Source organism: Thalassophryne amazonica, chromosome 16 (genome assembly GCF_902500255.1).
Source record: "Thalassophryne amazonica chromosome 16, fThaAma1.1, whole genome shotgun sequence".
NCBI classification, from domain to species: domain Eukaryota; kingdom Metazoa; phylum Chordata; class Actinopteri; order Batrachoidiformes; family Batrachoididae; genus Thalassophryne; species Thalassophryne amazonica.
In genome coordinates this window covers 82435391-82460223 of record NC_047118.1, presented here as the reverse complement: position 1 = coordinate 82460223, position 24833 = coordinate 82435391, and the positions used below count along the sequence as shown (strand labels likewise).

The following is a 24833-nucleotide window of genomic DNA, read 5'->3' as shown; positions in this document are numbered from 1 at the left end:
GCCCTGATTAAAGTAAAACACTTCAATTTAAATGTTTTTCTTGTTGATGTCAGTGAAATTACTCTAATCACAATAAATGGAATATCTGGCTTGCCGATCATCTTAACAGTGAAGAGAACAGATGTCCAGTCAGGCCCATAAGGATTTAAACAGTGGCAATATTTGTATTTTTGTCACAATGGAGTTGAAATGAAAAAATGAAGATGTGCTTATTGTGTTGAAAAATACCACGTAAACCATTTGGATGACAGCATTTTTTATGAAAAGTCCTTGCATTCTCCAAGAAAATATAATTACTTCAAGTATAAATTACCATTTTTACAGCTGGTTTTCTTTAGATGAGGAAGTTGATGAATACATGAACATGTCCAAGTCAAAGAATATGTCTTGGACTTTTACATTAGTCATTATGAAGTATAGCCAGTATTTGTATGTGAGGGAACAAACCATTTGGTAAATCTATCTGGAGCAGTGACTTTACAAGAAGGCAAGTGAGGGAAGCCACCAAGACAACTTGGAAAGACTTACAGGCTGTTGTGGCTGTGACTGGAGAAACTGTTCATCGTGTAATTTTTGTTTGTTGCGTAACCAGTTGCAGTGGAGTGGTACAAAGAGGGACTTTCTTTAAAAGAAGATGTGAAATCAGTTGCAGTTTGCCAGAAGGCACATGGGAACACTTGAGCCTAGATTTGATCTGTTTTGTTGTTTTTTGTTGCTTCACCATGGAGCTGTTTGGTGATGCAATAAAAGTTACACTATTCACAGTTTCTACACCACCATGTATTTCTAAATGACTGATTTAAATTAGGCACCACGGTGGCTCAGTTGTTCACACTGTTACATCACAGCAGGTCATGAGATTGATTCCCACCTGTGTCCTTTCTGTGTGGAGTTTGCATGTTCTCCCCATGTTTGTGTGGGTTACCTCCGGGTGCTCCGGCTTCCTTCCTCATCCAAAGACATGCAGGTTAGGTGGACTGGAAACTTTAAACTGTCCGTAGGTGTGTGTGTGTGTGTTTGTCTCTATGTGTCCCTGCGACAGACTGGCGTCCTGTCCAGGGTGTACTCACCTCACGTCCTATGACTGCTGGAATAGGCGCCAGCACCCCGCAAACCTTAATTGGAATAAGTGGTTGTAGATGATTGAGTGATTTAAATGAAGTCCAAGACATATCATTTAGCCAGCTTATTTATTTTAAGTTAATCTAACTTTAATTGACCCCATTCCACTCAGAAATGTTCACATCATTACCTCAAATTTCAGATTTTTTTGTCTTGACCTTATCTCACTAAAGTCTGAATAAATTATACTGTATGTTGCAATTCCAGTTTTACAATCCAACAATCTCTTTTAAAACCACTGTCAACCTTCGTCCAACTGTTTTTTTAAACTGTCAACTATTTTGTACCAACAACTTGTAAGTTATCAACTTACTAAAATATGAATATGCAAAAACATTTTTCTTCCTGTACTGAAAATACTCAACAATTTAAGTTATACAAACTAAAAATTTATTTAATTTATATAGCGCCAAATCACAACAAAGCTGCCTTAAGGCTCTTCACACAAGTACCCTCTGATGATTTGAGGAAGAAACCTCAAGCAGACCAGACTCAAAGGGGTGACCCTCTGCTTGGGCCAGGCTACCAACACACTTGATAAAACAAATATACAGGAAATTATAGGAGTCCATGCTGGTGTCCAGGACGGGAGGCTGGACACCCGCCAGTTGGGATTAGTTGTCAAACGAAGCCCATGAAGCATTTTTTAGTGTGTGTGTGTACGTATGTCTGTTCAGTGCTCTTTGAACGTTGTGTTCTCTTCTTATGAGCCTTTAACTTTAACTCAGAGAAAGACTTCTAGGGAACTCCCCACACAGAAAAGTACACTCACTCACACACATGGACAAAGTCTCACGGTGTCACGTGCACATCAGACTGTGCCAAATGCCAACAAGAGGATGAGACACCTGTTTGAGCAGCGGCTTCCTCTTCTCCTCACCCGCGTCGTCACGAGCCTGCAGCTCCCGCTCATGCTGAGCTTTCAGAGCCTGACTGTTGACTTCCAGACGCAGCTTAGCGTCCTCAGCAACCTGCAGCTCATCCTCCAGCTCCTCCATCTGAACCCTCATGTCTTCCACAATGGCCTCCAGAGCACGCTTTGCCTTCTCCAGGTCATGGACCTGAATGAAGAAAGTCAGAAAGATAAACTTAGAATGTGCACGGGGAGAACACAAACCGCCTCAAGGTATAAGTGGCAGAAAATAGATATTATTATGTTTTATACTTTACATTTAAGGACATAATTAGGAAGGACATTTGTAAAAATTGGAAAATTTGTTCAAATGAACTGAATGTGTGCTGAGATCAAGAATTCACTGATCAGCAAATGTCTGTTTAGTACTTTAATAGACGTTGAAATAACATCTTGGCTAAGACTATAATTTCACTTTTAACCTTGAACAACATTAATCTCATCAAAACATCTGAAGATGTTTTGCAGCATCTTTTACATGTTGCTCAGTAGGTTGCATCTTTGGATATTTGTGCACATTTTTGTTTCATTTCCTCTTTGACATTCATGTAAAATCCATTTTATAAAGACTTTGTAAAGGTCTATAATATCAGCACAAGTACGTAGTGTTTGATGTTTGACATAAATTTACGTACGCAAGTATTTGTACAGTGACACAATTTTTATAGTTTTGTTTCTGTAAACCACCACAGTTGATTCAAAATGAATCAATCAATCTATCACTGAAATGAAGAATTTCGACTTCAATTCAAAGGGTTTAACATTTTTTTTAAATAACCATTTAAGAATTACAGCCAATTATTGTATTTCCTGGAGTATAAGTCACACCAGAGTATATGTCACACATGTTTTCAGTATTATCAGCTCTTTATTTTTTTTTTTTTTTTGTGCAGTGTTGTAGTATACTTTTTATTACTGGTGTTTATTCTTTTATTATTGGAGTTTAGCTTGTTTAGTGCTTTAAATCCAGAGAAAGACCTTTATAAATATTATTATTATTATCAATAATGAACTTATGATTTTTTGGTATATAAGTCACACTGGGGTATAAGTTGCAAGACCTCCCAAACTAGCAAACCCCCCAAAGTATTAAATATATTTCAAGAAATGTCAGTACTTATTCCCCTTGTCATTTCACGTTTCTACACATAACGTAGTTTATGGACATCTGTGATTTGATTTGATTGCATGTATTTGTATTCATTGCAAGATTCTCTCCCCTCAGCCCCAACCAGTCCCAGCAGAAGACTGCCCCTCCGTGAGCCTGGTTCTGCTGTAGGTTTCTTCCTGTTAAAAGGGAGTTTTTCCTTCCCACTGTCGCCAAGTGCTTGCTCATAGGGCGTCGTTTTGACCGTTGGGGTTTTTCTGTAATTATTGTATGGCTTTTGCCTTACAATATAAAGTGCCTTGGGGCGACTGTTTGTTGTGATTTGGCGCTATATAAATAAAATTGATTTGATTTATTACTTGGGTTCTTACTGTCAACTGGTACAAATGTTTTGTCAATAGCACCTTATGAAATATATGTACTGAGAAAAATGATGACTTATTCAATACTTATTTTATCCGCTGTATGTTTTGGTCATTATTCATCTCCATTATGAAGCTCCATCATATCGATTTGGTAGCAATGGGTTGAATCTGGACAGACAGTATAACTGTTTGCACTTCAGAGTCCATTACACTACTTTGATCACATCATCAATTTCAGCCCAATCACAGCCTCCCTCACTTGAACAGCTGTATGGTATTGTATGTACTGCCCATGTTTGGATGTTTTTTGAGCCACGAGGCTTTTGCAACCAAGGGACTTAATTATTTGATTGCTGATCTGCAACATTTCTGTCTTAGCATGTTTGAGATTTCTTTGTTATACTTTATTTCTTTGTTATTATTGGTAGTATGACCAAAGCAGATGGTCACCCCACTGAGTCTGGTCTACTTGAGGTTTTTCCTTACCACTGTTGCCAATGTGCTTACTCAGTGGCTATACAAGGTTCAGTCTTACTCTTGTGCAGTGCCTTGGGGTAATTTATGTTGTGATTTGGTGCTGAATAAATAAACTGTAATGAATACTTGGAATCAACAGCAGATCTTTTGTGCCTGAAGCTCCAGTCACACCACGACTGATCAAGCAAACTTATGAGAAGCTGATGCTGTCAGATTGTGTTCATTCTTGTCCATTCTGTAGTTACTGTGCAGAAACAAAAAGCAAGATGGCGTCCATAGTGGCCATATTGGATAACGGATGATGGCCATTTTCTAAAAGAACTTTTCTGTAGCCCCCTTCCCTGCCCCCATATGCCACCAAGACATGGTTTCATCAGAGCAGGCATTCTTTAGTTATAGGCATAAATGGAAATCAAGATGGTGCATGTGGCGGCCATATTGGATGACAGACTACCTCCATTTTCAAAAGCAACCTTCCTTTAGTCTGCCAAAATACACTAAGAAGAAATGGTTTAAATCAGACAGGGTGTTTTTTAGTTATTGTGTGAAGACAAAAGGTTTATAGACAGACAAAGGCATATTGCCCCCAAGTTTGTTGTTGTTTGTTGGCATAATGATATTAACTTCTTGTAATTACTAAAATTATTTGCCCGCAACACAAATGGCTGCTTGTTTTCCTTCTCATATTTCCTCAGTATTCATAGTGATGGAGACACGTCCAGTCTCTTACATTCTTTCCCACGTCATCCTTGGAGCTGACGAGGTCTTCCATCTCAGCTCTAAAGGCTTTAATGATCTTCTCAGCATCCTCCAGAGCCTCCTGTTTCTCCTCCAGCACTCTGCTCATAGCTAACACTTGCGTCTCCCTGTCCCGCACCTCTGCCTCAGCTCGATCACGGTCCTCCGCAAACTTACAGGAGACTGAGCGCTCCTCAGCGAGCATCTGAACATCAGGACAGCAGATGTTACAGCAGATTCACGGCACAATTACAACTGTTAGAGCCAAATATGAAAATAGTGAAGACAAATAAACTAAAACAACATTTCATGTGTTGGACACGTTTTCTGTTTGACCCATAGACATGACAAATCTACGGTCTTAAAAAAAAAAAAAAAAAAAAAACTGGCAACGAAAGCAGCAGATTAAATTCAGTGCGATGTTAAACGTGACCAATAACAACACGGCATAAAATAAACAACAGTACAGATCACTAATGCCTGCATACATTATACATTAAAAACTACAAAAGCAAACCTTTGTTTTTGTTCCCATTTTCATGAACTGAAGTAAAATGTAATAGGTGATGTGTGCACAAAAACACCTACCAGGACAAGTCTGATATGATAACCATAAAATGAATTTAATTTATCATAAAACAAAGCAGCCAATGTGAGAGTTTACATGACTTATCATGAAAATATTTCTTTTCTTTCTCTCTCTCTCTCTCCTGAAAAAAAAAATGTATAAATGACCATTCATGAAGTGCAATGAAAATAATTGAATGTGTACTCTTCTTACACTTCTCCACTCCTCACAAATACTCTCCTTTTCCAAGATTTTCCCAAAGAATCTAGTTAAACATGCTACTGTCAATGCTCCAAAACATTTCCATGCCTCCACTGGAATGCCATCTGAACCAGCTGCCTTTCCTCTTCTCATTGTCTTCATTGAGTTATTCTCTCCACATCATCCAGCCTTCTCATTTTCTTAACTCATCAGCACAGATTGTATGTATACTGGACATAATGCGCCACACATTTTCAATGGGCGACAGGTCTGGACTGTAGGCAGACCAGTCTAGTACCCGTACTCTTTTACTACGAAGCCACGCTGTTGTAACACGTGCAGAATGTGGCTTGGCATTGTCTTGCAGAAATAAGCAGGGACGTCCCTGAAAAAGACGTTGCTTGGATGGCAGCATGTGTTGCTCCAAAACTTGTATGTACCTTTCGGCATTGATGGTGCCATCACAGATGTGTAAGCTGCCCATGCCATGGGCACTAACACACCCCCATACCATCACAGATGATGGCTTTTGAACTTTGTGCTGGTAACAATCTGGATGGTCATTTTCCTCTTTTGTCCAGACAACACAACGTCTATGATTTCCAAAATCAATTTGAAATGTGGACTCATCAGACCATAGCACACTTTTCCACTTTGCGTCTGTCCATTTCAAATGAACTCAGGCCCAGAGAAGACGGCAGTGTTTGTGGCTGTTGATGATGTATGGCTTTTGCTTTTCACGGTAGAGTTTTAACTTGCACTTGTAGATGTAGCGACGAACTGTGTTAACTGACAATGGTTTTCTGAAGTGCTCCTGAGCCCACGTGGTAAGATCCTTTACACAATGATGTCGGTTTTTAATGCAGTGCTGCCTGAGGGATCAAAGGTCACAGGCATTTAATGTTGGTTTTCGGCCTTGCCGCTTACATGTAGAAAGTTCTCCAGACTCTCTGAATTTTCTGATTATATTATGGACTGTGGATGATGGAATCCCTAAATTCCTTGCAAGTGAATGTTGAGAAACATTGTTCTTAAACTGTTGGACTATTTTTTCACGCAGTTGCTCACAAAGTGGTGATCCTCGCCCCGTCTTTGATTGTGAACAGCTGAGCCTTTTGGAGATGCTCCTTTTGGGGCCCCTTCACACATAGTGGGAAGTCTGGACGAAGTGCACACTTTGTGCACATGACGCAGGAATCGTGTACAAACCGTGTACTTTCGTCCCTGTCACCAACGCCTCTTACACCTATTGCTACAACTATTTGCGCACACAAGCGCCTGAAAGAAAAAGTGTGTGCTGTGCAAACACACTGCACCCTCTTGTGGCAGGTGTCGGCCAAATTCCAGGTGACACGCACGAACACCTAACACCGCTCGTGTGGCACTTAGAAAATGTGTGGCCACTCGCACTCTTGGTATGAAAAGAGACTGCAGACTGTCTACTGTCATACTGGGAGTGAAATTTGTCTAAGTGGACTCCAAGACTGGAGTTGCCGAGATGTGGAGTGCCATGGTGTGTGTGTGTGTGTGTGTGTGTCGCATGCCCCCCCCCAACACGTGCATGCGTGTGGTCCCCCCCCGAAGGTGAGGCACCTCTCATCTAATCACAGAGGGATATTTTGATAAGAGTCAGAGCTCCATTGAGCCGAGTATTCCTTTAACTTTAACTAGTCATGACTTCATGACTTTCTTTGCTAATAAAATTTTAACTATTAGAGAAAAAATTACTCATAACCATCCCAAAGACATATCGTTATCTTTGGCTGCTTTCAGTAATGCTGGTATTTGGTTAGACTCTTTCTCTCCGATTGTTCTGTCTGAGTTATTTTCATTAGTTACTTCCTCCAAACCATCAACATGTCTATTAGACCCCATTCCTACCAGGCTGCTCAACGAAGCCCTACCATTATTTAATGCTTCGATCTTAAACATGATCAATCTATCTTTATTAGTTGGCTATGTACCACAGGCTTTTAAGGTGGCAGTAATTAAACCATTACTTAAAAAGCCATCACTTGACCCAGCTATCTTAGCTAATTATAGGCCAATCTCCAACCTTCCTTTTCTCTCAAAAATTCTTGAAAGGGTAGTTGTAAAACAGCTAACTGATCATCTGCAGAGGAATGTCTATTTGAAGAGTTTCAGTCAGGTTTTAGAATTCATCATAGTACAGAAACATCAAACAAACAAATCTTGGAGTCATTTTTGATCAGGATATGTCCTTCAATGTGCATATTAAGCAAATATGTAGAACTGCTTTTTTACATTTACACAATATCTCTAAAATTAGAAAGGTCTTGTCTCAGAGTGATGCTGAAAAACTAATTCATGCATTTATTTCCTCTAGGCTGGACTATTGTAATTCATTATTATCAGGTTGTCCTAAAAGTTCCCTGAAAAGCCTTCAGTTAATTCAAAATGCTGCAGCTAGAGTACTGACGGGGACTAGAAGGAGAGAGCATATCTCACCCATATTGGCCTCTCTTCATTGGCTTCCTGTTAATTCTAGAATAGAATTTAAAATTCTTCTTCTTACTTTTAAGGTTTTGAATAATCAGGTCCCATCTTATCTTAGGGACCTCATAGTACCATATCACCCCAATAGAGCGCTTCACTCTCAGACTGCAGGCTTACTTGTAGTTCCTAGGGTTTTTAAGAGTAGAATGGAAGGCAGAGCCTTCAGCTTTCAGGCTCCTCTCCTGTGGAACCAGCTCCCAATTCAGATCAGGGAGACAGACACCCTCTCTACTTTTAAGATTAGGCTTAAAACTTTCCTTTTTGCTAAAGCTTATAGTTAGGGCTGGATCAGGTGACCCTGAACCATCCCTTAGTTATGCTGCTATAGACTTAGACTGCTGGGGGGTTCCCATGATGCACTGAGTGTTTCTTTCTCTTTTTGCTCTGTATGCACCACTCTGCATTTAATCATTAGTGATTGATCTCTGCTCTCTTCCACAGCATGTCTTTTTCCTGATTCTCTCCCCTCAGCCCCAACCAGTCCCAGCAGAAGACTGCCCCTCCCTGAGCCTGGTTCTGCTGGAGGTTTCTTCCTGTTAAAAGGGAGTTTTCCTTCCCACTGTCGCCAAGTGCTTGCTCATAGGGGGTCGTTTTGACTGTTGGGGTTTTTCTGTAATTATTGTATGGCTTTTGCCTTGCAATATAAAGCGCCTTGGGGCAACTGTTTGTTGTGATTTGGTGCTATATAAATAAAATTGATTTGATTTGATTTTTTTTTTGTTGAGAAAATCCATTTGTCTGCTTGTTGATTAGAATCATTTCATACTTCAAAACAGTGATTGTGGTGCAGTGGTAGAGTTGCTGTCTGGTAATTAGGATGTGCAGGTTCAAATCCTGTGAATTTTTTTTTTAAACCAGGGTTATTGCGTCCCCCTTTATGTATTATTTATATTAACCCAGTAATATTCACTAATTATACAGCTGGTTTTTATTTCATTTTCCTCCTAAATCAGCAGCACAATGTGGTGCAGCTTGTCCCATGGCACACAATGCGACTCCACAAACACGGTCACATGCATGAACCGCCACGCCTGCTCATCGGCGTGATGTTTCATGGTGCGCTAATTTCAAACTGTTTTGTGCTGTTTCGTCATTTTCATCCACACATTGTCCACACTTCATTCACTATGTGTGAAGGGGCCATTATACCCAATCATGACACTCACCTGTTTCCAATTAACCTGTTCACCTGTGGAATGTTCCAAACAGGTGTTCTTTGAGCATTCATCAACTTTCCCAGTCTTTTGTTGCCACTGTCCCAGCTTTTTTGAAACGTGTTGCAGGCATCCATTTCAAAATGAGCAAATATTTCCACAAAAACAATAAAGTTTATCAGTTTGAACACTAAATATCTTGTCTTTGTGGTGAATTCAATTGAATATAGGTTGAAGAGGATTTGCAAATCATTGTATTCTGTTTTTATTTACATTTTACACAATGTCCCAACTTCATTGGAATTGGGGTTGTAGTTCAGAGATCATTTTTGTTTATTCATTCCAGTTGACTTGTGTTCCACAGCTGAAATATTGATTAAATGTCTGGAATAACAATCATCTTGAATGAACTGAGTTGAACTGAATGAATGAATGAATGAATCTTCAATGCAACTTTGCTAAAAGTGTCTTGTTTGTTGATTCAATACACATTTACAAATGATGCACTTGTTCTGATGTTTTATATTTCTTAGAAACACCAATAAAATAAAATAAAATAAAAACTGGTGTTAAATAATATGACTCTTACGGCTAGACTTTTAAAGCTGAGCAGATTCAGAGGGATATAAATGTAAAATGTTACGTTGGGCCCGGTCTCCCCACTGACACCGGCATAAGTTCTGCCCGATGGAACGGAGGACGTCTCATTTTGGGGAAAAACAGCTTTGGTCCATTATAGTATGTTGTCTGTTTTACAACGTTTGGAAAGAGGTGTCATTTGATTTAAAACGGCGATTTGCTTTGAAGTTACTGATTATGGAATGATCCGTCTTTCCACCTTTACTCGGCAGAGAGCCGCAGCAACTCCCACAACACACACAGACATGGAGCAGATGATTTTATCATCATTATTATTTTTATTTTCATGAGGGACAGTAACTTTAGTTTACGAACGAGAGAAGCGGGAGATATTAATGTTCAGCCCATACTAAAATATGAAATGGAGCAAAATGGGTACTGATAATCATGAAATGCGGTTTAGCTTTTGTTTCTGTGAGATGCACTCAGTACATGTATTCAGGGCATGTGCACCATCTGGTGTTCAAGAGATGAAACTTCAGTCAGTGGGTCAGTCTACTCCATTTTGTTACGTTTAACCCGTTTCGTTATTATCAGTCCCCATTTCGCTCCGTTTTGCTTAAAATAATTAAATAAAAGTAATTAATTGAATCATATTTAATCACATCTGGAGTCAGTCTGGGTCAGTCTTCTCCATTTCGTTACTTTTTACCCCATTTCGTGATTATTAGGCTCCATTTCGTAATTTAGTATAGCCGTTAATGTTCCAGTCCACGGCAGAGAACCGTGTCATTGGCTGCCCCACAAAAAAAGCACATTAATGATGAACGAATAAAAACTGTCCGTGAAGCGGTAGACGATTATCGCAGAATCGCGCAGCGAGCGAATACGTAATGTAGCCAACAGTACAGTAGAAGAACTTCTGGCACAAACACATGACAGCTGGACTGGATGTTGCGATTCTTCTTGTGTAGTAGACGAAAACGAAGAGTTTTTGTTCATTTTTTATTTCTTGCAAAGCATTTTCTTCTCGTTTTTATTCGTCAACAATAACGCACATTTACACAGTTTTAGTGCTTTTAGAACACTGGTGCCGTCTCGTCATCGTCTCGACTTAGTCATGGTGCCGTCTCGTCATCGTCTCGTCTTAGTTATGGGAAAAAAGTTGTTGATGAACATATTTCGTCTCGTTTCGTCTGACAAAATTAACACTACAAAGAACAGTAATATCTGATTAAATCAGAGCTACTGTGATTGACCGTGTTCTTGTCCAAAGGGTCAAACCAGACATCAGTAGATTCACTGTGTCCACCAGAATCCAAAGATTTACAGAAGAGAACAGATAATTAATGACCTTTTCTGACATTATAGTATGTAAATGTTAATAGGAATTACTGTAATGACTCTATACTGTACCACAGTATACTGTAAGTAAATACATGTTTCAGTACATCACTGTGTCAGTGTACTGTAGTATTGTAATGGAGGGTTAGTCTAACTGTAGTATTGCATGTATATTTTTGTACTTTATTTTTATGTAACCTAACTGTATACATGTGCTAAATGCACATGATTTCTGTTTGTTTTTGTCCTGTACAAGTGCTACGTGTAAATGCACAGGATTTCTGTTATTTGTACTTTTTTTACTATGTACAAGTGCTAAATGCACAGGTTTCTGGTTTGCAACATGCATTTTGCCTACAGTGAACAATAAACAGACGGTTCAGTAGGTTTTTTAATTTTGATTGGCTCGGGGCACAATTTGACAACATAGTTCAGTTTTGAACTGTTTTGAGGTGAAAATTTGGTTTTGCAAGAAGAGTCTGGGGTTTTGTGAATGTAGCTTGAAAACTGGGTTTTGTGTTCACAGTTTAGAGAAAAGGAGAGCAGCTTTTGAGAAATGTGTCCAGCAATTGAGAAAAACTGTAACGTGGGCCTGAATGGGAACCGCTTGCTTTTAAAGCCAAGTCAAGGAACTGCATCTTCTTACAGTTTGGCTTCATGGCAGGCCGAGCACTGTGAACAGACAGTTCCTGGGTTGGATTCCCACCCCCCCACCTCCCCCGTTTGCACGCCTCTCCCCCGCCCCCCAGTGTTGACCCCTCTCTGGAAATCAGCTGGGGCATGGCAGACCCAGCGCTGCAGCACCAGAGCCCTGCAGCAGCTCCCGGCTGCTCCCGCTGAATACCGGACCGTTACCGCCCACACCAGTAACATGGGTGTTACACTCCCACCCGGTCCTGCAACGGGCCTATCCAGTCCCGCCCGCAACCGCCACATGCTGAGAATTTATGTGCGTATAATAGTGTGGCCACCATGCTGGCCACGCTGCTTTACGCACGAGACATGCGGCGAACAGGTGAGATATGTGGATGAAGCAGGCACACGCATATGCGCATTGCTACGATCAGCTGTTGTCCCAGCCAGATTGAAATGAGTAGGAGTCCATATGTTTTCCAGTTGCCTCTACAAAGCGCTGGTGGCCCAGAGGTACGCTGCACCTCACACGCCTCTGAGACACACAGACACACCCACCTGACCAGCCTGTTTTTTATTTCACTTTTGTTTTATAGAAAACAAATAATGACATATGAAAATAAAAACACTCAGGTGGACGAGTCTGCGCAGAGGTGCACGGCACCTTGCACACCACTGAGGCACACTGATGCTGACACAGTGCCTGTGGTCGAATGCAGTACAACTGCAGGTCGACTTGCACGAATGACGTTCAACTGTCCATTCCTACGGCAGTCTGAATGCAGCATGACCGACTCCACAGCCGCTCATATGTTTTCCAGCACGAGCCAAACATGAATGTGCCGACACCTACAGGAAGGCGTGGCGAGGTGTTTGAGTGCAGTTCGAATGCAACACGAACTGCACAAATGTCGTTCGAATGTTAATTCGTAAGGCATTCGTGCAATTTACGAGTCTGTTAGAAAAGTAACGGACCTTTTTATTTTTTTCAAAAACTATATGGATTTGATTCATATGTTTTTACGTCAGCCAAGCTTGAACCTTCGTGCGCATGCGTGAGTTTTTCCACGCCTGTCGGTTGCGTCATTTGCCTGTGGGCAGGCTTTGAGTGAGCACTGCTCCACCCCTCTCGTCGTTGTTTCATTGCAAGGAAATGGCGGAATGATTTGGGCTTTTTTTTCCATCAGAATTTTTTCAGAAACTGTTAGAGACAGGCAGCTGGAAACCATTCAAAAAATTTATCTGGCTTTCTGTGAAAATTTTACGGGCTTCACAGAGAATGAGGAGTGTTACTACAGCTTTAAGGACGGCCCACAATGGCGCACGGCTCGCCGCGCTCCGAGCCGCCATCGAGAGGCAGAAGCCACCACATCATTTCTAAACGGATGGCTGTGTGGAGCCGGGACCGTCGTGTGCAATTTCTCTGGTTAGCGGAGGCTTCGCGCGTCACGACCGATTCGCTGATGAAGCGAGACAAAGGAACACCTCCGTTTCGGAGTGTCAGAGGACAAGTTGGGACACGCCTATCTCGGCTTTCAGTGCTTACCGGTCGAGTGAGTATAAGAGAAATTGTGGAGAGCTGGGCATGTCCCAACTTGGCCTCTGACACTCCAAAACGGAGGTGTTTCTTTGTCTCGCTTCATCAGCGAATCCATCGTGATGCACGAAGCCTCCGCGGGGCTTTCCATGACAAAATCTCTTGTTAAAAGTGAAATCTGCCGGAAAATGGCTGATGTCCAGCTCTTGTGATAACCAGAGAAATTGCACACGACGGTCCGTTACTTTTCTAACAGACCTCGTATGCTCTACTCTGACAGCGGTATCAGTTAATCTCCAACACACTTTTAAAAGACTCCTCCCTCAGAATGACCCCAACACCATTGCTCCTCCCATCCATACCATGATAGAACAGTTTGAATCCGCCTCCAATGCTCCTGGCCTTACTTCCCTTGCACTTTGTCTTTTGAACACACAGTATGTCTCTACCTTTCACCTCGCCATCATTTCAACCAGATCTCTCCCTTTAGCCGTCATGCTGCCAACACTCAATGTCCTGTCTCTCTCTTCCACGCTTCTAACTTTCCTCCTCTCCTGCTGCCTCTGGACACCTTCTCCATCCCTAATTCTTTACCCAACAGTGGAGTTTCTGCTGGCACCCTGTTGGACAACTCCGCCGGTGGTGGTGGTTGTTGTTGTTAATCCTGGCCTTGATTGATCCAGTATTGAAATTCCATTTGTGACCTTCATGTTTTAAGGGGCAAGATTCAAGTTGGACGTTCCTGACCCAAGCCTTCTCATTTATCCAGGCTAGGGATCAGCTCTCAGGATGTACTGGTTTCATGTGGCTGAGTTTGGTGACTCCAGGATAACTGATTAAAATCATGGCAGTGTTTACAGGAAGGACAAAGGGTTCAAACTGATTTTTAATGATCTATTTGACATGGTCTACAATAGAGAATTCATATGCTGAGAGAACAAACAAAATGGAGGCACGCACCTGATCGAACTTCTTCTGCTTCTTCTCGAGGTTAGAGACCAGCTGCTTCTGGCTTTCCAGGTCCATGAGGACATCCTCCAGCTCCTGTTGCAACCGGCTGCGGCTTTTCTCCAGCTTGTCATAGGCTGAGGCTTTCTCCTCGTACTCACCGATGGAGGCTTCCAGATCACGCTGCAAACACTTCTTTCCCTCCTCTAGCTGCTCCACCATCCCCAGCAGCTCATCCAGCTTCTTCTTGTAGTCAGACAGCTGGCAGCAAAAATTCAGTGTTTAAAGTAGTTCATCTTTTGTTGATGTTTTATGAATTCCTCAGTGAAAACAACGCAGAGACGATGTTTGAAGTTAGTAATGATTACACAAGTCTCGTATGGCCCCCAAAAATACCCTATGTTCCAGAGTATAAGTCACACGGGTGTAGGCTATAAGTCACACCCGTCATAACATGCATTGTGAAGAAAAAAATGTATACAAGTCTAAGTGACAACTTTTTTTTGTATGTGGAGCATACATACAACATGAAGATTCTTAAATTCTAAAAATATGCAAGATGGACAAATAAAAGTGTGTTGGGCAACATACTGAATGTTATTTGACATGATTTGGACAGAAGAAATTGTCAGGTGGAGATGGATTAGGTGAGGAAAAAAGCAGGGTAGCTCTGCCTCGTGTTCACACGAGGTTAGTTTTAAGTAAATAAATATACCAATGTGCTAAACTTTGGCCACAATATCTGGGAGTGTCTTCACAGTAGTACATCAGTTGTGGTCATCAACACCAAGACAACTTCATGCTGGATTATGCTCAAAGAAATGCATTACATGGCCAAGATATTGTAGCTGACGTTCCCTCGCGATGCCAGTGATGCCCCTCATCTGCGTCTCCCTCAGTAACCATTCATCTGACACAGACATTCCAGCTGTACCCAAGGACTAGGGGTTGGTGGTAGGACAAATATTTTGTAATACTATTATGTACAAGAAAATGCAAATCATTGACCAAATTATCTAGTCTACCCCATTGTACATACCCCGCTGAAGTCGACCCCCCCCCGCCAAATCATGCATTTTTCACTCCAAAGGGCTGCCTTAATTTTGCTAAATTACTGAGAAATTCTGTAGGAACAACAGATATGTCCTACAAGATGAGTAAGTCTCACTGAATTGGTACTGTAGAGAGGAGGGACGGGTATTCGGGCACTCGTTGATACTTGAATCCTCTCTGATTTGAAAAAGGAAAAGTAGGTGAAGGCTGGTGTCCTCAGAACCCGTGTGAGAGTGTTATCAGGTGAACTAAAGCCCAAATATCACGGGTCTGTGATGACTTGGTGTCGATTTTAGGGATGGGTATCGAGAACCGGTTCCTTTCGGGTATCGTTAAGAAATGATTCGATCCACCGACATCAATAAGCTTTGTGCTTAACCATTCTGTTATCGGTCCTTCAGAGTGGCCGTTGTTTTGGCGGGTGTTTGTCGGGAAAATGATAATTTCTCTACATTGATTACAGACCCTGCAGCGGGTCTTTTATCAACTTTTCTGCAGCGCGGCTTTGCTTTAAACCTTGAACCAATCGAAGCAGTGGTTCGCAGATTGAAGCAATGCTTCGATCGATTGCTTCGTTTATTTCTTTCTTTCGCTTAATTTTCCCCCGCTAAAACCCTAAAGAGCATATGTCTGTGAGTATTATTTACCTTTTCTATGTTAAACCGACCTGTTATGGTCTTCTGAAACAGTTGACAGATGTATTTTATAACTTAAAAACGGGAGCGTTGCTAACGCGTTAGCATGTCTATGGCATTTTCAATGTTAAAAGTTAGCATTTAGCAATTGCAGCTGTCATCACGTTCGGGTGCATTTGTTTTCAAACTGTAATATTCCTTAAATTTATTTTTGCTTATATATTAATAATCTAATGATTATTATATACAATTTTAGAGAAAGAGACAAAAAGAACCTGAATAGAAACACAACAGAAAATATATAATAGCAACTAACAATGAACATAAATAAATACATACAGAAATAAGTGTTTCCTGTGAACACCTAGTGACTCTTACACCTCCATTTCATCCCTGTCTTATTTAAGTTTAATGACAGTTTGTTTCAGTCAAACCTTATTTTCAGTGTGTTCATTTCTTCAGTGATTTCCTCCAGAACTATCTGCCAAACTAGAAAACTGCTGCATCCTAGTAAGAGCAGAATACTACTGGAATGAATTTGAATAAGGAAAGTTGTTTTGTTTTTTCTCACCTAAATGGATACTCCAGTTTATTGTCTGCAATAGTCCCAGATTGCATTTCAGAGCTTCTAGAATTGAAACATTTTCGTGCAGGTGGTGTTGGGGGGTAATTTTGGGTTTCAGCTTTTTTTGTTTTTCACCACTTTCATCCCTGAATATGAGTTGTGATTCACTTTTGTGCAGATTAAAGTTACTGTTAAGTTCTGTTCACACAGCTCCAAACGTTGCGCGGCTCTCTGACAAGTCAAGATAGAACGATAGAATTCAGTCTGAATTAATAACTTCAAAGCGAAACACCGTTTTGTTTATTTTTATTTATGTCCAGAGATCAAGGATACAGTGACTAATTTCATATTTATTTACTTTAAGACTCAAGGAAATACACAGAAAACCTGTAAAGCCTACTTTTAGTACAAAATTCACGAGGTATTGATAAGGAATTGGATCGATAAGCAGAATCGATAATGGCATCGATATCGATAAAATCTTATCAATACCCATCCCTAGTTGTCATGCAGCAAAGGCCACAGATGCATACAAGGACAGACGGACACTCACGTCGTGCACAGAGCCCATTTCTGCAGCACCTGCAGTGCAGTGATGGGAGCTACAAAGGACTGGAGGGGGAGGTGATGGGCTTGAAGGTAAACGGTCACATTAGCTACAAGTGACAGTGACAAGCAGTTGACTTTGTCCATGATGGGCGTTACCGGGGCACGCATGCTAACAACTCTGTATGATGTCTTCTAAATCACTTCAGGGGAGTTATTTGGTTATAAATACAGTGTTTTTAGATTTAGAAGTGTTTATTTCTCACTAACTTACAAAATATATGAGAAATATATTCGATTTCCAAAGAAATAAGCTATTTTGCAGCATTTTCACCCATCATGGTTTATTTTGTTAGCGTGAGTAGCTAGCTGACTGCCTTTTTAGTCGCTGTGTCGAGTAACTCAGTATTTACATTAAATGGACTTCTGGTCTGTTTTGGCCCCGCCTAGCTCGCGGCAGAGCCCCCGTTGTCAGTTGTCGCTACAAAACAGCTACTCTGATTGAAAATGAACAGCAAGTCGCCACTTCGCCTGTATCCAGCTCACGTTACCTGAAAAAAAAATCTGCATTTGAACACACTGCAGAGATGACAGCAGATGGTCATCTAGTGCATGCTGTTTTCTGCACATGTATAAACCCTCCTCGCCATAAGGTGGCGCTTGTCTGTATATGTGCATCAGGATGGGAAACTGGAGGCAAATAAAGCAGCATTTTCTCTTCATTTCTGCCACACTCCCTTTCATTTTGCAGCTTTGTAACAGATCAAGAATGATCTGGAGGAGGCTGCAGTTGAGAGGGTCTTGTCAGAGAAAATAGATGCAAAGAAAAAGGTGAAAGAATTTCTCCTCTCGTGCTGATTTATTGAAGTTGACTGCTACAACTGATTCAACAGGCTGACACCCTGACACTTAATCTTCAATGACCCCAAGGGTCAAGACAAATTTACATAAAACATTAACAATCATATATGAGGATATGTGGCTAAACTTCAAAAAAACCCATCTTCATCTTCATCTTCCCATCTTCAAGTCATCTGACAGTGGCTGTGTATTATTAAATCATTAGTATTATTTTTCAGCACTTAAACTATTGGTTATGGCCATTGTGCTTGGCACATGAGCAAAATGCTCCGTGGGCCAGACCATCTCATTTCACAGCAGTTTGTTTCAGCCTCCGCTGTGTCTGAAGAGTTTTGTGGGACACGGCCCTTAGAATGGTGGTTTTGCAGTGGATGAGAAAATGTTTAGATTCTGGACTTTTCATGAATTATATTTGGAATGATTTGTCACTGAACTGGTGTTTGAATTGAAACCACTGACCTGCATGTTGAGACTGGAGACCTGCCTCTCCACAGCCTGTTTGAGCTCACTCTCCTCCTCAAGCTGCTCCATCAGGCTGTTCCGGTCCTCCTCCATCTGGCGGAGGCGTCCTGATACATTCAGCTTCTGCCGTGTCTCCTCTGAGAGCGGGCCCTAGACGAGAGAAAAGACACAGTAGAAAAAGTCAGTTGCTCCGTGTACGTACTGCAAATATGCACCTCGTGTTACCTACAATGTCCCTCAAAGTGGAGGACTACTTTTAGTGCAGCAGATAACTGAAACAATCTTTCAAATGGTGGTATAAGCACCAAATTAAGCACAAAAACCTCTTAGACATTAGTCTTTTGAAAAAGCAGACAACCCACTTGCTTTTTCAATAGGCAGTCAAGTAGGGGTTAATGAAGGGGTCCACATTTACAAATGCTCCAATCATATTGAAAACTATACCAAATTATGTGTCTGATCATAAAAAGTCCAAAAAGCTATAGTGTGGACAATCTTTGAGTCAATGTTACAAAGTTATGGAGTAAAAACAGCAAAAATGGTGACAAAGGTCAGTTTCAGTTTGTACAGGGGTCAAAAATTCAGTTAGAAAAGCCACTTATTGGTTGAACAAATACGATTAATAAATAGAATCGTTTTGACTGTGTTGAATGTTTACTGTCCAAAGTGAAGGTCAAATAAAGTTGATGTCCACTGGATTCTATGGCATATGACGTGTTACTCTGTAACATGATAACTAAGTGTGACACATGGTGCAAACTATTCCTTTTTAAAACCCTGTTCACTCAACCAGTGATAAACTATTATAGGCTTTAATGGTACATACATGTGGGTTTATTAAAGGTATTCATGAAAATATCATTGCTACGTAGAATATCAAGAACAGAAACTTCTGTATTCTCGAGATCGATAGATTTGTTGAATGATCAATGTAATTGACAACAACAGTAAATAAAATGTTTATGTCTCTGACATTAATGTGCGCCGCTCCTCACCATCTCATTTACGTCCTTCAGACTTTTTTTGTTCAGTAAAGTGGCTCTGGAGAGCATTAGCATGGCTAAAGCCCTTCAGTCAGTGAAGCTCCCCAGAGCCCCCCCCCCAAACCTGGGTCCTCTTGACCCCCCATTTGAAGCCTTTTTCTTTCTTTTGCCTCTCACATGTCTGGAAGCTCCTCACCAGCTCACCATGTCATTTCGGTCCTTCAGGATTTTTTTTGTCAGTAAATGGCTTTCAGCCTCACTCAATGTTTGGTAAAAAGTGATCATAGTTTAGAGAACTTCAGTGACCACTGGTCCAGACTAATTTCCTAAAGTTAGCAGTGGCATCATGTACACCCGTGTCAGCACAATGTGTCGTGTGTTCTGCTATTTTTCACCTGAGCATCTTTCAGCTGGGACGTCAGAGTGGAAACATCTTTACTCAACTTAATGTTCTTTCCCTCCACATCATTCACAACAGCTGTCACACTGTCCAGTTCCACCTAACGGAGAAGAAGGCACAGAAAGGACATCACCAAAAGGATATAATGGGACTGAAATGATTACTATTTTAAAATATCATACAATTAACAAAAATCATTCCAACAATTTGACTTTTTAAAAAAATAAATATGAGTAAGAACAGTATTTGGTAAATAGAAGCGCACACACACACACACACACACACACACACACACACACACACACACACACACACACACACACACACACACACACACACACACACACACACTCATGTCAGGATGCTGCCACGCTCAGCGTTCGTCAACACACCAGGAGCAAGTTAGGAATTACCTTCCTCAAGTTCACCTTAGGGGTTTTCCTGTCTGATCAGGGAATTGAACCTGTGGCTATCTGGTCACAAGCCATCATTTATAGAACAAGATGTAACACAATATGTTTTTTTGGGATACCTATGGCTGTGCAATTTTGGAATGATCACTTGGCAATTAGTGATTTTGACACATTTGGGGACATTTTTGTGACCACTGGTACTTGGAACTCACAGTCAGTTATTCCCAGTGGTGGGCACAGTTCGGATAATCCGATAATTCTCAAAGATAAAGTTTTCATTATCGGATTATCTTTTCAGATAACTTTGAAAACCGTTATCGGATTAATTATCTTCCTATAAATTTTTGTCAGATAACTTTTAGACCATTAACGTGGTGAACAAAAGTGAACAGATGTGTAGTTGTACCCTCTGCAAACAGAGGAGAGTTGTTTCTAGAAGAAATCGCTCTATCCTCTGCAGGCAAAGGAGAAGTGGTCACTAGTGTTGTGACGTTCACGAACGAGCCGATTCTTTTGAACGGCTCTTTAATATGAACGAAGGGAGCCGAGTCGCGGCTGCGCGGGAGCCGTTCTTTTTGTCGTTCTTTTTTTTATCATGCGTGTTTGTTTCACACAGCTCCCAAGAACATCCAGCTGCGGTTGCGGCTGTGGCTCCCCCCCCACAATGAAAGAGAGCAGCTACGGGAGGAGGGGCACAGGCAGCATGTGCCTTCACATTACAGCATGACACGGGAGTGGATTTTCACTCCCATCCCATCCCGGCCCCAGAAAAAAAATCCCATCCTGTCCCAATCCTGGACTGGATGTTGTGTGGGCCGCTGAAGAGGAGGTACTGCTGGCCCACCACCACCAGAGGGCGCCCTGCCTGGAGTGCGGGCTCCAGGCACCAGAGGGCGCTGCCGCCGACGAAGGCTGTCAGGGTGACAGCTGTCACCCATTACTGGACACAGCTGACTGCACTCAGGACGGAGTATATCAGCAGGACAGCGTCTCCACCTCAGTGCCGAGATATCGCCTTGAGCCTAAGGTAATCTTCTCTGCAGCTTATTTAAGTAAAATACTATAATACTTGTTAAACCTTTCAGGACAGCTGACTACCGAAAACCGAGTGATCGGATAAGTACTCACCTTCCTGCTTATTGTGACAAGAGGTGGAGGCGGCTTGCCCCTCTCATCTACTGGGTGCGGTCGCATCCCAACCTGTGTGTTTGTGTTCTTTCCCGCCAGCAGTACCGGATCCGACGAGCGAAGGCAGTGGCCACCTGGGAATTCGGGACTTGGCGGTTCCAGTACTTCTGGGTTTCGGTGGCAGAGGAAATCTGGGTGGTTCCGGTTCGACTAGGACGGACGTCTCCTACCTTCGGGCCTGCCCACAGGACACCAGCAGATTTCGGCTTACACCTCCAAATTGTGAATTATTGTATCAGTTGTGCTACTTTCACAACAGTAAAACTTGTTATTCACCTTTCTCCATTGTCCGTTCATTGCGCCCCCTGTTGTGGGTCCGTGTACCTACACTTTCACAACAGGATATCTCGGCCAGCGTCATGGATCCCGAGGGGCGTCAACCGGCTGTTGAACGGCCAATGGAAGAACAGGGCGCAGCGGCGGCTTCGGGAGGGGTAGTCGGTGAGTTGCAGCGGATCCTCACCGCTTTCACCACTCGGATCGATTTCATGACCGAGCAGCACGTTCTCCTAAACCGCAGGGTGGAGGCTCTCGCCGCACAAGTGGAAGCGCGCCCTCCGGGCGCCGCTGCGGCTCTCCCTCCCGAGGACCCTGCGTGTGAGAATGACGTTCCACTGGTCGTTCAACGGTCCCTTCCTCCGTCCCCTGAAGCATACATAAGCCCTCCAGAACCGTACGACGGCTGTGTGGAGACGTGCGCGGACTTCCTTATGCAATGTTCGCTCGTCTTCGCTCAGCGTCCCGTGATGTACGCAGCTGATGCTAGCAGGGTAGCTTATGTGATAAATCTGCTTCGCGGGGAGGCACGCGCTTGGGCTACAGCGCTCTGGGAACAGAGCTCACGGCTCCTTCAGTCATACGACGGGTTTGTACGGGAGCTCAGAACGGTGTTCGATCATCCCAACAGAGGAGAGTCCGCTTCAACCGCATTACTGTCCATACGACAGGGACGTCGGAGCGCAGCTGCCTATGCAGTCGCCTTCCGCATCGCGGCAGCGAGATCCGGCTGGAATAGCACTGCCCTCCGCGCTGCCTTTGTAAATGGATTGTCTCTGGTCCTAAAAGAGCACCTGGTGGCTAAAGACGAACCGCGGGATTTAGATGGGCTCATTGATCTGGTCATACGGCTTGACAACCGGTTAGAAGAACGTCGCCGGGAGCGAGGCGAAGGGCGTGGCCAGGCACGGGTCGTCCCTCTCCCTTCCGGGTCCGGTCGAGTTCCGCCGTCCCCACGCTCCTCTGTTCCGGCGCTCCGTGCGCTTACGGCTCCCCCTGCTGACGAAGCTATGGACACGAGCAGGGCAACATTTAGGGCACCTGAAGCACAAAGGAGGCGGGCCCACGGAGCTTGTTATGTTTGTGGCTCGAGTGAGCATATGGCAAACGACTGCCCCGAGCGGTTAAACTCCAACGCCCGCCCCTAGAGACTGGGCCAGGGGTGGGCCAAAACATGCACGTGGGACACACCCACATTGCTACACGACTCCCAGTCACGATCCTGTATGAGGATTCAACCCTGAAGGCCCCAGCACTGGTGGACACGGGCTCTGAGGGGAATCTGCTTGACAGCAGATGGGCCAGGGAGATAGGGCTCCCTCTGGTGGCTCTTACCTCGCCTGTGCAGGTTCGGGCACTAGACGGCTCCCTACTCCCACCAATCACGCACAAGACACCTCCAGTAACTCTGGTGGTGTCAGGTAACCACCGGGAGGTGATCGAGTTCTTCGTGACTCAGGCCACCTCCCGTGTGGTTTTAGGGTTTCCATGGATGCTGAAGCACAATCCCCGGATTGATTGGCCGTCCGGGGTAGTGGTACAGTGGAGCGAAACCTGCCATCGGGAGTGTCTCGGTTCCTCGGTTCCTCCTGGCTCCCAAGCTAAGGAGGAGGTCCGAGTCCCGCCCAATCTGAAGGCGGTGCCAGCGGAGTACCATGACCTCGCTGACGTGTTCAGCAAGGATCTGGCCCTCACGCTACCACCCCACCGCCCGTATGATTGTGCCATTGATTTGGTTCCAGGCAGTGAGTTCCCGTCCAGTAGGCTGTACAACCTCTCACGGCCGGAACGCGAATCCATGGAGACCTACATCCGGGACTCATTAGCTGCCGGGTTGATCCGGAATTCCACCTCACCGATGGGCGCAGGTTTCTTTTTTGTGGGTAAAAAGGATGGTGGGCTTCGTCCATGCATTGATTATAGGGGGTTGAACGAGATCACGGTTCGCAATCGATACCCGTTGCCCTTGTTAGATTCGGTGTTCACCCCCCTGCATGGAGCCAAGATGTTCACCAAGCTGGATCTTAGGAATGCGTATCATTTGGTTCGGATTCGGAAGGGAGACGAATGGAAGACGGCATTCAACACCCCCTTAGGTCATTTTGAGTACCTGGTCATGCCGTTCGGTCTCACTAATGCTCCCGCGACCTTCCAAGCGTTGGTAAACGATGTCTTGCGGGACTTCCTGCACCGGTTTGTCTTCGTATATCTAGACGATATACTCATCTTTTCCCCGGATCCTGAGACTCATGTCCGGCATGTCCGTCAGGTCCTGCAGCGGTTGTTGGAGAACCGTCTGTTTGTGAAGGGCGAGAAGTGTGAGTTCCACCGCACTTCTTTGTCCTTCCTGGGGTTTATCATCTCCTCTAACTCCGTCGCCCCGGATCCGGCCAAGGTTGCGGCGGTGAGAGATTGGCCCCAACCCACTAGCCGTAGGAAGCTGCAACAGTTCCTCGGCTTCGCTAATTTCTACAGGAGGTTCATTAAGGGCTACAGTCAGGTAGTTAGCCCCCTGACAGCCCTGACCTCTCCAAAAGTTCCCTTCACCTGGTCGGACCGGTGCGAGGCCGCGTTCAAGGAGTTGAAACGGCGCTTCTCGTCTGCACCAGTTCTGGTGCAGCCCGATCCTAGCCGCCAGTTAGTGGTTGAAGTGGATGCCTCGGACTCAGGGATAGGAGCGGTGCTCTCCCAGAGCGGGAAGACCGATAAGGTCCTTCACCCGTGTGCCTATTTTTCTCGCAGGTTGACCCCCGCTGAACGGAATTATGACGTCGGCAATCGGGAACTCCTTGCTGTGAAAGAGGCCCTCGAAGAGTGGAGACATCTGTTGGAGGGAACAGCCGTGCCATTCACGGTTTTCACTGACCATCGGAACCTGGAGTACATCAGGACCGCTAAGCGTCTGAACCCCAGGCAAGCCCGCTGGTCATTGTTCTTTGGCCGTTTTGACTTCCGGATTACCTACCGCCCCGGGACCAAGAACCAGCGATCGGATGCATTGTCCCGGGTGCACGAAGAGGAGGTCAGAACGGAACCGTCGGATCCCCCGGATCCCATCATCCCGGAGTCCGCTATCGTGGCCGCCCTCACCTGGGACGTGGAGAAGACCGTCCGGGAGGCCCTGACCCGTGTCCCGGACCCCGGAAACGGACCAAAGAACAAACTATACGTCCCACCAGAGGCCAGGGCCGCAGTCCTAGACTTCTGTCACGGTTCTAAGCTCTCCTGTCACCCAGGGGTGCGAAGG

General features: G+C 43.8%; 1 protein-coding gene across 1 annotated transcript in view; it reads right to left on the bottom strand.

Moving 5' to 3' along the window:
* LOC117528774 (myosin-11-like) overlaps positions 1-24833 on the bottom strand; it is a 392454-nt gene that overhangs the window by 108971 nt on the left and 258650 nt on the right. The window contains 5 exon segments of the mRNA XM_034191402.1: positions 1971-2183; positions 4716-4928; positions 14217-14465; positions 18324-18476; positions 19705-19809. Coding sequence (XP_034047293.1) covers positions 1971-2183; positions 4716-4928; positions 14217-14465; positions 18324-18476; positions 19705-19809 — 933 coding nt within the window.